At 35.0% G+C, this 13982-nt stretch overlaps 1 protein-coding gene across 1 annotated transcript in view; it reads right to left on the reverse strand.

Annotated features, from left to right (window-relative positions):
- Positions 1–13982, reverse strand: part of HCN1 (hyperpolarization activated cyclic nucleotide gated potassium channel 1) — a 454348-nt gene that overhangs the window by 397146 nt on the left and 43220 nt on the right. Inside the window, exon 2 of the mRNA XM_010378669.1 lies at positions 10421–10844. Coding sequence (XP_010376971.1) covers positions 10421–10844 — 424 coding nt within the window. The remainder of the gene's footprint in view (positions 1–10420; positions 10845–13982) is intronic.

Raw genomic sequence — 13982 nt, forward strand, 5'->3', positions numbered from 1 at the left:
ATGCTCTTTAAACTTTCAGTTTTAGAGTTCACAAAGCACTTCCATATGAATTTTCCATTTGATTATCATTCACATTTTTTAAATATGAGGAAAATGTCTGAAAATGACTTGCACAAGATACTCCTGACTCTCATTTCAGAATTCTGAATTCCCCCTGTTCTCAACTCACATCTCCACACACACACAAAAAAAGAGCAAATTAAAATAATAGATTATTGTAAATATTCCCACCTATAAACAATCTCAATGGGAAATCCTTTCTGATCCCACTACTCCTGACTTAGATAGGACTGTATCAAAATAGCTACCATTATCTGGAGCCCTGAGAACAGTCTCCAGAATCCTTACTCAATGTCTACTTTCACTTTAAAATGTAATAAGAAAAAGAATTTAGCTGTCTTAAAAAAAATGGTCTAAATGGCAGACTTAACTCAAAATAGCCACCAGAATTATATAACCAACCAAATGTATTTCCTTTTCACACTAAGACAAGACTCATCTGATACAAAATCTAAATTGCACAGATCAGCAAGACAGAAAGAGAAGTCAAAGGAGGTCTTTCTCAGCCATTACCTGGTGCAATTGAAGGGCTCTAATTTTATTTACTCTTGGGCTTTCATAATACAGTTATAATGCCTCATAAGTTGACTTTCTGTGACAAGTGATGATATACTTGAAAAAGCATGTCTATATTTAAATCAGTCATTCTTTTGAAATAATGCAGGCATAATCTTGTTTTCCAAAGTATTTTAAATTAGTAAGAACACCTTTGACATTGAATCAGACTAAAGTGAAAGACTGGTTTATTAGAAACTGATAGTAAAAAAGCATCTATTTTCAATTTTTCATTAGATAAGTATATTTAACATTTTCATCAGAGAGTAATTTCACCTAGTTTTTTGTAACAATAAAATATTATTGGATGTCACTGTACCCTTTTCCAATGTCTATCATGTATCACCGCACCTTTCTTGTTTGTAGACAGGTGCACTATATACAAGACCAACTAAAGTGACTCGTTCAACTGAGATAATTATTAGGATAATTAAAGTAATACATGCTTATTATAAAACACTCTGGCAATTAAACCAGACTTCAAGTTTAAACCAGAAGCACATCACAAATTGTGTCTCCAACTTTCATAAACCAGTATTAGCAACTTTCACTCTAATAGCACATGAGTGAGTCTAAAATAGCAGTAGCCATAATATATATGGTATCTGCATGCACAACGAAAGGAGAAACTAAGACATCTATTCGGAAACTGGATAAATGTAAGGCTAAATGTCCTTTGTCCTAAATTAACCTGATTCATCTGCTGCTTCAGTTCTTCAGTTGGTATATTTTGGGGAGAAGTAATGCATAATAAGGGCCAGGCACACTGGCTCATGCTTGTAATCTAAGTGTTTTGGGAGGCTGAGGTGGGAGGATAGCTTGAGGCCAGGAGTTCCAGACCAGGCAGGGCAATATAGCAAACCCTGTCTGTACAAAATAAAATTTTTTTTAATTAGCCAAGAGTGGTGGCATGCACCTGTAATACCAATTGTGTGGGAAGATCCCTTGAGCTTAGGAGTTCAAGGTTGCAGTGAGCTATAATGCCACCACTGCTCTTTAGCTTGGGCAAAAGAGCAAGACCCTATCTCTAAAAAAAGAGTAAGGCATAACAGTACTTATAATTCTTTCGATATTTGACAAGGTAATAAGCACAATAAAGGGATAATAATTAAACCCTTTTTGAGATTTTTATATTCTAAATTCATGGAAACATTCATAATATAACTTAAATTTCTATAAACTTTTTAATTTCAAAGTGTATGTTCAACAATAACATCTCATGTGAACCTTAGATTCTATGAAATTGAACAAAAAATCACCATTATCCCCATACTGTCAATGACGAAGTTTATTAATTTTTCCATGATTTCTAAATTCCCTTGGAATATTTCCCAGACTTTGCCACTTGGAAGGGCATATAGTTTCAAACTTAGATATGAAAGCGGCCATATTTAGTGTGCTTTTCCTAGAACCTCTCTTCTACTCCTTAGCACACACTCATATATAATATCTTTCTCTCGGTTTTGTTGTTTACACCATAAATGCTTGTAATACTGGATTCAAGACATTGTTGTTTTATTTATTGGTTTGTTTAATTACTTGTTTTATTTTCCTACTGAACTGAAATTCCTTTGAGGGAATAACTGAAGTCATTTAGCAAGTATTTTAGAGCCCGATTATTTCCCCAACACTATGCTAGGAGCTGAAGATGCAGGAAAGTCATGATACCTGCCCTTTTGGAATCTAATACACAGTTGCAAAGGCACAGATTTAGAGAGATTACAAAAGTGATGAATGTTACAAAGCAGAAGCACAAGGAGCTATTCCAGATCCATTATAGATGGAACTAATTGTATCTGAAAGATTAGTTGATTCTACCTGAAGGAAGCAATGCTTAAAAAAAAAAAAAATGAGATGGATAATCTGAAACTGTTGAAAGGAATGAAGTTCTAGAAAACATGAACACATATTTTCATGAACATGAAACAAAGGATTTGAAATGTAGCATTTGGCAAACTAAAGAGGTTCAACATAGTTAAAGAATAATGAAATAGAGTTTCTCAGGTTGAGAGAGTTTGGCCAGAAACAAATTTCAAAGGGCCTTGAATATTGCATTATATGTTGAGAGTAATGAAACATTACAGAAATATTTTCAGCAGGTGGGTAATATTGTAATAGTTACTCTTCAAAACTACCACTTTTGAGTTCCTGAGAAGGCAAGCAAGGGTCAATTTTAAAATACAGTTATGAATTGAGAATAGAAATCCAAATGACAGACAAGGTTGCTTGGACTAGGATGGTGATAAGGGGATCAAGTGAAGAAGCTACAGGATTCCAACTACACTCGGGAAGTAGTAGAATCAGTAGGACTTGCTTATTTCTTAGAAATTAAAAGAGAAGGAGAAGAATACTTTTTAGATTTCTGACTTGAGCAATAGGAAATTAGGGAAAAGGAGAAGATTTAAAGAAAAAAATGAACCTACTGAGCTTGAGGAGCTCATGAGACATCTTTGTAGGATGTCACTGAGTCATGTGGACACTGAGGCAACTAGGTATATATAATTTAGAAAATTGGATATCTATCTGATTATTATCAACATATAGCCATGGAATTATGCAAAAACTTGCAAAACAAGAAAACAGATTGGGACAAGGATCAGGCATTAAGAAAGTTGAATGTTTTAATCTTAAAATGGGAAGCATGAACATTTCAAATCGGATCTTATATTCTGATATTTAACAGAGATTTCCATGTCAAAAGCACTGAGATGATACAGATCTGCCATGGGGCACTGACCAAAGAACATGCATAAAATTAAGCCTTACCTCTAACATATGTATATATACACCATGAACACCCTGTTAAAACTTTTTGTTGCCTTCGAGCCGGGCGCAGAGGCTCACGCCTGCAATCTCAGCATTTGGGGAGGCCAAGGTGGGTGGATCACCTGAAGACAGGAGTTCAAGACCAGCCTGGCCAACATGGTGAAACCCTGTCTTTACTAAAAATACAAAAATTAGCCAGGCATGTTGGCTGCACCTGTAATCCCAGCTACTCAGGAGGCTGAGACAGGAGAATCACTTGAACCTAGGAGGCGGAGGTCGCATGAGCCTAGATGGAACCAACTACCCGCTAGCCTGGGTGACACAGCAGTTGCCTTGACTTAACATTTCATTTCCACATAGAACTCATTACATTGTATGTTAAAACTTCAGCATATCTGTTAAGCTATCACATTAAAAAGTACATAATACTAAAAACAATTATCTCAAAATACTAATAATTGTTTAGAGAAGAAACTTAAAACTCTGTTTAATTGGAGAAGAAAGTATAGTTAGAAATCATTTTACATATGTGAATATCCACAGTCATCTCTTTTTTTTTTCAAGAAATGAACTAGCCAAGCAAACAGATGATTCTAGGAGAGTGTAAATGAATAATTTCAAAGAAAACAGTTTGGCATTTTAGAAGATAGAACCTTAAAGTAGCAACCAATAGAGGACACCTAGTGGTCTTTAGCAGAATCAATATTTGCTTGCAGAACATATCAGGCAATTCATACACATGCAATAATGTTGGTGTTAGTAGATGTGCTAATTTCAGAAAGATGTCATCATAAATATTATATTTATAAATATTACAGAAATACCCGTTTAAATATTTCAGATAACTTCCATATGCTTCATTTCATTTGAACTTCACAACTGTTTGATTGTTTGTGGGCAATCAAAATCACATAAGTCACTTTATGTGATTTTTCCCTAGATTACATAGAAAATAATGTCAAAGTTGAAATATACACTAATTTCTGTTATAGAATCCATTCCATACGATCATAAAAATTGAAACTTCCAATATAATTCATATTTAAAATTATAAAACACTGCAAATAGACTTCATAGAAGGCCTTGTCATATTTCATTAACTGATACAAACATTTTTCAACAGCAAGAGTACTTGGTAAAGATAAACCTTTTCTTAGCTATCTAAAAAAGTACTGTATTTGACACTGACTACATACAAAAAAATGCAAGGAAGTGATAAAACTGTTTTCTAGCTAGTGTTGTTAGCTCTATCCACAGTGGCCTCCAATCTCCTTCATTCTGTAGCACGCTAAAATGTAAATCTCCTGCCTAAAATGCATCAATGGCACCTTTTTAGTAAGTCCATCATTAGCACAAATTCTGGTCTACATCTCCAAACTCAATCTGGGAATCTGCATCTACTGCACTAGGCTGCTTGTATCTCGCATCTTCTGGAATGCACTCATCTGCCTGGCCCACTTGTTCAGACTGGTAATCTATACCCCAGATTCAAAATTCAGTTCAGTATGTTTGAAGGCTTCATCTTATGCAAAAGCAATTGTGTTGTTCACTCCCTTATTTGTGCCACTACTTCCCACACCATCTGTGATTATTTGCTCACATCTGCTTTTCTTACAATATTGGCATCAGTCTTCTATCCTTATTTGCAGCATCTCCACATACAGATTACTCAGTAAATGCTTGGGAGTGAAGAACGGATACTCTCTTATTATTATTTAATGAATTTAGAACATGGGAGATTGCCAGTATTTAGTGGATAAGCATGCTCTGATTATTTATTGTGTTTATAACCCTGCACTAATATACAACAAGATTCAAGAGCAAAATTTGACACTGATTGTTCCCTATGATGTCTATGTCTGGCAGAAGGAAAGGAAAATATGTGTAATAAAGCATTAGTAACCAAATTATCATGAACAAATACATGTACAGCCAGTAGAAATTTTCATTGTAAAGGTATTGACTGTCACAGTAGGGTGCATCAATGCAGAATACTTTCTGGAAATGAGTTGAAGTCTGATTTTTTTCTTTTTTTTTTTCTTTTTTTTTTTTTTTTTGACGGAGTTTTGCTCTCATCGCCCACACTGGACGGCAATGGCACGATCGTAGCTCACTGCAACCTCCGCCTCCTGGGTTCAAGCTGTTCTCCTGCCTCAGCCTCCCGAGAAGATGTGATTACAGGCGCCCACCACCATGCCCTGCTAATTTATATGTGTGTGTGTGTGTGTGTGTGTGTGTGTGTGTGTGTGTGTGTGTGTTTGTATACATATATTTTTTTTAGTAGAGACAGGGTTTCACCATGTTGGCCAGGCTGGTCTCAAACTCCTGACCTCAGGTGATCCACTGCACCCGGCCTTAAGTCTGATTTTTAAAGGAGTGATAGAAAAAAAGAAAAAAAAAAAAAAGGCTTTCCAAATCAGAGATGTAGCAGGAATAAAATTATAGAAGCAGAAAGAATCATTTCCTGCAAGCAGCACTGTAAAACTGAAACACAAACAAACAGGAAAGAGTTGGGTGCAAATATGAAGTGACAATGGTAAGACCAGGGAAGAATGTGCTGGAGAGCTCTGAAGGCACAGAAAGGAAACACAGATTTGATGTGATAAGCAATATGGAGGTTCTCTAAGTGCTAGTACAGGGCAGGTTTGGGAAAATTCTGCTGTTTGTTTATGGCAAGTCTTAGAATCCTATGTGTTTTTTAAAATATAAAAGTAGAATATGTATTGTATAATTATAGATAGGCAATTTATAGTAAGAGTTAGTTTCTACTCTACACCAATTTGAATGCTAAAATTAACCAAAGACAGAAACTGTAATCTGCATTAACTCCCTATGGAATAAAATTCCTTATCACTGCTCTGTTGGTATACATAATTTGTATATAAAACTATCTCTAAGCCAGTATAAAAATCTAATATTGGTTTCAAGACAAGCATTGAAATGTTCAAGACACATTATTCATCTGAAATTGCTATAGATACGTAAGATCAAAAACCATAGGCCTTCTTTCCTGTCCCAAAATGTATTTAATTAATTGTATTACGTCCCAGTTCTATACAAGGGAGATTGGGGAGATGGGAAATGATGAAGAGAAAGTAAAATCTTATAGCTATATATTCCAAAGCCATAGTTATTATATAATGATGCATTTCCCACTTTTTAAAATTAAGAAGAATTTATGCTTTATCTATGACATTAAGTCTTACAAAGAGATAATCATCACAGAGTAGCATTTCTATTTGCAATTAATATTTCCTAAACCTCTAAAAAATTTTGAAGGTCATCTCCTGTTGATAAAATGACTGAGATCAGCAGCTGTAAAGGAACTCTTCACCTTCACAAACTGAATAATCTCCCATTCGCTAAGCTCTTAATCTACTCTTTATCTCTTCAGTGGCTTGTGATTGTCACATATTCCATTTAATTTCCAGGGATTTCCTCACCGTATGTCTCTTTTAGGAGGATCACACGGAATTTGTTCCCCTTGTTATAGGTTATGAAATAGCAGTCTGGCTTGGATCACTGTCTTATTTATTATATTTAATAATAACAACAATGATAATGCTGATTCAAATAATAGTTTTTTAAACCCAAATGTAAAAATGGGAAAGATTCACCTCAGTTTTCTAGCTACTACATGAAAAGAAATTTCTGGCTTGATTTATCTAAATTGTCTCTGATTTTTACCTCACCTGGCAATATATACAAAGTTTCAGTGTAATGTTACAGAAAGCTATTTTTATATCCCAAATCTATTGATCTTATAACTGACTAATGAAAACAACTTCCCTCCTCACTTCTTAACACCATGTGTTTCATAAATTAGTTGCTCAAATCAGCTATTTCCTCCTGTATTAACCACTAATTCAGCTTTAGTATTGATAATAACATAAGCACAAAATTTTAAAGCTTCTGTATCTGATTCATAATATTTTTCTAATTTATTTGGCATCAGGGCTTCTTGTTGTTTTTCAGTTGAACTAATTCAATCCAGAAAAAAAAAAAAAAATGTATCGTTGAAGATGGAAGCAGCTTCCTATAGAAGGCAGCAGCTTTCCTCAGGAATGATTCATTTAGAACAGTGGCAGCTTCCAGACTTCACACATTACTTCCCCAAATTTGCTGAATTTAGCATTAGCCAGCTTGGTACTAAAACACTCAGAACCAAAGACATGTGGGTGAACTCACATCTTCCTCTGCATTCTTATTGCAAAAGCTCACAGAGCTACTTTTTCTGATTTATTTGTTGTATGTCTACTTGTAAACACATCCTGGTGGCATTTACAAAAATCAGGTAGAGAGATTTCCAGTTTTGGAATCATTCAAATTTCTTGGTGATTATGGTTAGAAACATGTAGGTGATGGAAAGATGAATTTGTATTACATTCTGGATTATGACTCTGTTTCTTCCCTGTTGAACAGGATTACTAACGGGCATTAAATACCCAAGATAATATTGTATGGGGTATCATATAATCAAGAAAACATTCTTCACCTAAATAGGCTTACGGTTCATTTATTACCAAGCTCATTTATTTATAAGAAACATGTTGCCAACTCACACCTCTAGCCTGAATGTGCTTGGTTACCACATGTCTGTAGGTGCATGCTAAATTGCATTTTACAATAATGATAGCAGTGAGCTGGTGTTCCTAAATTTTATCATGACATCTTTAAAACACATCATGTTACACAGATCTAGGTGCCTGTGATTACTGCCAGAAGCCAACGGACACTGGTGTTAAGGAGTATACTCTTCCATGACCACATGGCCTGCCATTTTATGTGATAGGATGCCATCTGTTCATCCTGCTGCCATTCTCTAGTAACTGGGCTAAAACCACAAGATATTAAAAATAGTCACATTGCTACTGTATTTTTAATTGACTGGATATTTATATCAGTGACTTTCCTCTCACAGGATATTTGTTAAAATATTTTTCTGTGGCCTTGTTTCAAGAGGTACTATTCAATCAACTCTGTTGCATTGCATGGCCCACAGTCTTACTTTAGAAAAGTTCCCTATAATTTCTTAGACAGTCTATAAAATGGTAGAATATTAAGATATTTATAACTAAAGCAGTATATGTCATAGTAAGAACCTATATAGTTTTGCAGTTAAGAGCACTGGCTCGTAAGTCTGATTGCCAAGTTTGGAATCCCAGCTCCACTTCTTACTAGTTCTATGAATCTGGACAAGTTACCTTATTGTATTTGATTGTTCTCATCTGTAAAATGATGACAATAATTATATTTACATCATTGTGTTGTTAGGAAGATTCAGTGAGCTAATATATGTAAAGAATCAAACATACTAGTTGACATGTAATAAGCCTTCAATAAATATTGCAATTATTAGCAAGCATCATCTTGGTTTGGTATTAATCTCAAATTAGCATAAAAAAGCTTTGAGAACTGAACATTTCTTCCATTTTAGATGGAATGTGCTATGTAGAGAAAAATTACAAGATGAATCGGATTTCTCAAATGTGCTTCATTTGATTTTAAATATATCCCATATCTATATTTTAAGAATGATCCATTTTTATGCCTTTTTATCAGTGTGTTATGCAGTGTTTTATTATTGCATGTCATTTCCTGAAATCCTGTGAACCAAAATGTAACTATCAAGCACATACAAAAACACTGGTACCGCCTCACAGAAATCAAACAGAACTTCCATTTTATGACATATTTAAAAGCATAATTTATCTTGAAAATGCTAAAAAGTATTTCTGTAAGGGACGAAGCAATAATCTATAGCCAGTTTATGACTTCATATGACTCTCATTAGTGTTGGTTTAGGTATTTTACAAGTCTTTCGGACTCTTACGTTTATGAAGACAATAAAATTCAGGTTATAATTAATAGAAAAAGACAAGAAGAAAAGGAAGTCAAAATGGTTAATATGCATACTTTGAAGACAGGGATATAAACTCTTTTTTTTGATGATAGTTTAAGTCAGATCTTTGGTAACTCGAGTTGGCTGAGTCCTCTCAGGTCTCACCCACTGTCTAACAACAACATATGCCCTATTCAGCAAAATATGGGCCATGATTGGTCAGATTCACACCATTTATTCACTATACTCTTTGTGTTTTCTATGTACTCATGTCCCTCTTGAATATGTTCTTTTTTAGTATTATGAAATGAACTAATAGGGAGAAATTATAATAAGTTACTATAGGCAAGGCATAACAATGAGCAAAATTAATACGCTAAAATCAAAGCAGTTATATATACAACTTGGAAATAAAGAAACAATCTCTTTTACCCAAGCATGAATTCAATGAAACTTCAGTATTAGAGGAGACAAAAACCACACTATCTCATAGAGCTAATGATGTGCCAGATTAGCAATCAGACCCTACACATCTTTATCAAAGACAGTACCAGGCCGGGCGCGGTGGCTCACGCCTGTAATCCCAGCACTTTGGGAGGCCGAGGCGGGCGGATCAAGAGGTCAGAAGATCGAGACCATCCTGGCAAACACGGTGAAACCCCGTCTCTACTAAAAATACAAAAAAAAATTGGCCGGGTGTGGTGGCGGGCGCCTGTAGTCCCAGCTTCTCTGGAGGCTGAGGCAGGAGAATGGTGTGAACCCGGGCGGCGGCGGAGCTTGCAATGAGCCGAGATCGTGCCACTGCACTCCAGCCTGGGCTACAGAGCGAGACTCCGTTTCAAAAAAAAAAAAAAAAAGACGGTACTTGATGTATTTATATTAGGTTTAACAAAAACCAAGGTGGGAGAGGGGTTGTATTGATCAGGATAATAATTGTTGATTAAAGTGTATTTATTTTAAAATATAATAAATTGGCATAAAATGATCGCTATTTTTTTCAGTTCATTCAAATCCATTATTTGATCATGTATTTTAGGAATACAATATATCACTTATGCATGGAAAAGAGGAGTCAAATACATTTTTCTACTTGAATCTCATAAAACTCATTACGCATAGCACAGTTGTTCATTGTAAAACAGCCATAATTAACAATTTCCTGATATAGATTTTAAAAAAGAAAAAGATGCATCTTACCTCTTCCCATTGATGTATGTATCTAATTAACCTTGAAAGTCGTAATAAACGCAAGAGACTGAGAATTTTTGTAAACCTCACAATGCGAAGTGCCCTGGCTGTCTTGTAAACTTCTGAATCCATTCCTTTTTCTACAATAAGAAAGATATAATCCACTGGGATGGATGAGATGAAGTCAACCACAAACCAGCTTTTTAAATAATTCATCTTGATCACTTTGGGGTCCAGGATGATTTCAGAACTATCTTCGTTGACAGTTCCAGTCCTAAAATTCATGATCAGGTCCAGTAGGAAAACTGTATCTGATGCCACATTGAAAATAATCCATGGTGTTGTTGTTTGCTCTGTAAAGAATGTGATTCCAACTGGTATGATGACTAGATTTCCAACCATCATTATAAGCATTATTAAATCCCAATAAAACCTACAACAAATAAAAAAATCAGATTTTAAGATGTAGAAAATAACGAGCCTATCCCCCCATGAAAAATTATTGCTGACATACAGTGAGATCAACAAGTAAAAGAACAAAGAAATGGTTTTATTTTTTTAAAAAAAGTAATTCCTTAAATGGCTATATGTTTAAATCTAAGTAAAATTAATATATTCTTAAACCAAGGCATTATGATTATGAAATTCTAAAATTTATGTGATAGCAAGCATTATACAAATAAAATCAAGGACATATTTATTTAGTAAAAAGGCAAAAAAGCAACCTGCCTTATAATTAATACAAAATATAGACAGAAACTAGAAAGAAGTATAAGATTAGAAGATATGTAAGAAAGCCTTTGGGAAGGCTCTTTGAAGATGTTTTGAATTACTTTAGATGGTCAATTTACCAATCATAGATTAGAAAAAATAAAATAAATAGGATACTCTAACAATTTTAATACTGCAAATTTATCTCAAGGAATACAGATTGGGTTTGCCATGGAATCTAGAATACCCTGGAGTTTTGCAGTACTCCAAATATTTTATGCTTTATTCTTCTTTTGCTTGAAATAAGAAAACTAATTTTGGTCTGATGCTAAGAACCGAACAGGTTCTACTCCATATTTGAAACTAGAATCTACATAAAATTTGCATTTTTATTACTACTTTATTGAACAATTACTTTAAATATATTGTCACTACTTTTCCAAAAAAAATCTTTTTTTATTTCTTTGTTTTGAGACACAGTCTCACTCCTATTGCCCAGGCTGGAGTGCAATGGCACGAACTCAGCTCACTCAAACCTCCGCCTCTCAAGTTCAAGTGAGTCTCCTTCTCCCGCTTCAGCCTCCCGAGTAGCTGGCATTACAGGCATGCCACCATGCCCAGCTAAAAAAAACTTTAACATTTCTAATTTAATTCTGAACATGCCTATGACTACTAGGTACCTTTTGAAATATTCTTTTGAGTTAAGAATATTAAAATTGAGAGAAAACCAGGAACTTCATTCCTGGTTTATATAGCTCAACTAAATTCATTTGGCATAACTATAGTGTTATTTTTATAAGAGTTCTTTCAGTCTGTTGACACTCCTATTAATCAAATATTTATAGTTGTTACAGTGTATACTTGTAAAAATGAAAAAAAAAAAAAAACTAACACAACTGTATAATCATTAAATGTCTCCAGAAACATGAGTTACTTTTTCCTAGTCATAGGTATGTTATTTGAGCAGTTTTGTGTAAACAATATAAACTTCCATGATAAAAAATGTCTGTTCACCAAGATACTTTTGTTTTACATGAATATTCCTACTTAGACTATTTGAGTTACATTTTGGTGAGGTATACATGTGTATAAACCTTTCAAAGTTACTATCATCTATAATTATGAATGACTCCTGAAATAAAAGTTGTAGTTGAAGAAAAAACTATAATAGGCCCTATCTCCCTTGTCTCCAGCCTCAGGATGTTGTAAAGGATAAGCGTTTGTCATTTTGAAGATTTCACCAGTATTTCTGCCAAAACTTGCCTATAATTTTTGAAACAAGTATACAAATACCCATGTCAGTCATACAACATGCACTGGCAGTTTAAACAAAATGGTTTTGTATCTTCTTCTCACAATGGAAATGCAAAATGTACCATTCAACACAATAAGGACAGAGGAGAGATGCAGAGGAGGAGCAATCTTGTAACAGCTATTTCACAAAGAAATGGCATCACTAAACTCTAAAATGAAACTGTGTGTATCCTGAGGATTTTTCACTTCTGGGCACTCCTATCAAGTCCCTTCTGTAAGTTTCTCTCTCTGCCCTCCCCTTCAAGGTCGTTGTTCCCCTGGGTGTCACACATAGCCCTTTTATCTTCTATTCTACACATTGCCCTTAAGAAATATTATACACCCATCCATGCCTTTAATAATTAATTTGTAACTGATGACCCCAAAAGCTTTACCGTCAGTCCATTCCTATCTTCTAAGCCTCCTAATCCTCATAATCAGCAGCCTGTTAAATCTCTTTCCTGGCATATCTCACACTCATCTCAAACAGCATGCCTAAGCTCAAACTCATAATCTCCTCTCCCACATATATTCCTCACATATACCCTATCTCAGGGAATGGAACAACTATATATGTGATTTGCAAGCCAGAAACCATGGAGCCATCCTAAATAACTCCTGGCCCTAAATCTACTCAAATCCATATCCAATCAATCACCAAGGCTGTTTAGTTCTCATACCTAAATGTATGTTATATTCATCCATTTGCATTTTACGATTCCCAGTGCAGCTGTCGTCATTCAGAAAGTCTTACCAGCTATTTTATTTAGAGACAAGTCAATTAAATTCTTTTATTTTACATTTTCTAATCTGTTCAATGAAGATTATGATAGAACCAAATATACAGAGTTTTACAGATTAAATGAAACGATATATGCTAATCCCAGAGCCTGGCATATAATTGTGGCAAACAATGCCAGTGACCTAGTCAGTACCCATTTACCCTTCCTCATTTACCATAAAAAATTCAATTTTGTGGGAAGCACCCAACAATCTAATGAAAAATACTCATTTCTACAGACATCTTTGCATTTCTGTGAGGGATTGTAAACTAGTTCAACCATTATGGAAAACAGTATGGCAATTCCTCAAGGATCTAGAACTAGATGTACCATATGACCCAGCCATCCCACTACTGGGTATATACCCAAAGGATTATAAATTATTCTACTACAAAGACACATGCACACGTATGTTTATTGTGGCACTATTCACAATAGCAAAGACTTGGAATCAACCCAAATGTCCATCTGTGACAGACTGGATTAAGAAAATGTGGCACATATACACCATGGAATACTATGCAGCCATAAAAAAGGATGAGTTTGCGTCCTTTGTAGGGACATGGATGCAGCTGGAAACCATCATTCTTGGCAAACTATCACAAGAAGAGAAAACCAAACACCGCATGTTCTCACTCATAGGTGGGAACTGAACAATGAGATCACTTGGACTCGGGAAGGGGAACATCACACACTGGGGCCTATCATGGGGAGGGGGGAGGGGGGAGGGATTGCATTGGGGAGTTATACATGATATAAATGATGAATTGAGGGGTGCTGACGAG

This window comes from Rhinopithecus roxellana, chromosome 3 (genome assembly GCF_007565055.1).
Source record: "Rhinopithecus roxellana isolate Shanxi Qingling chromosome 3, ASM756505v1, whole genome shotgun sequence".
Taxonomy (NCBI): Eukaryota; Metazoa; Chordata; class Mammalia; order Primates; family Cercopithecidae; genus Rhinopithecus; species Rhinopithecus roxellana.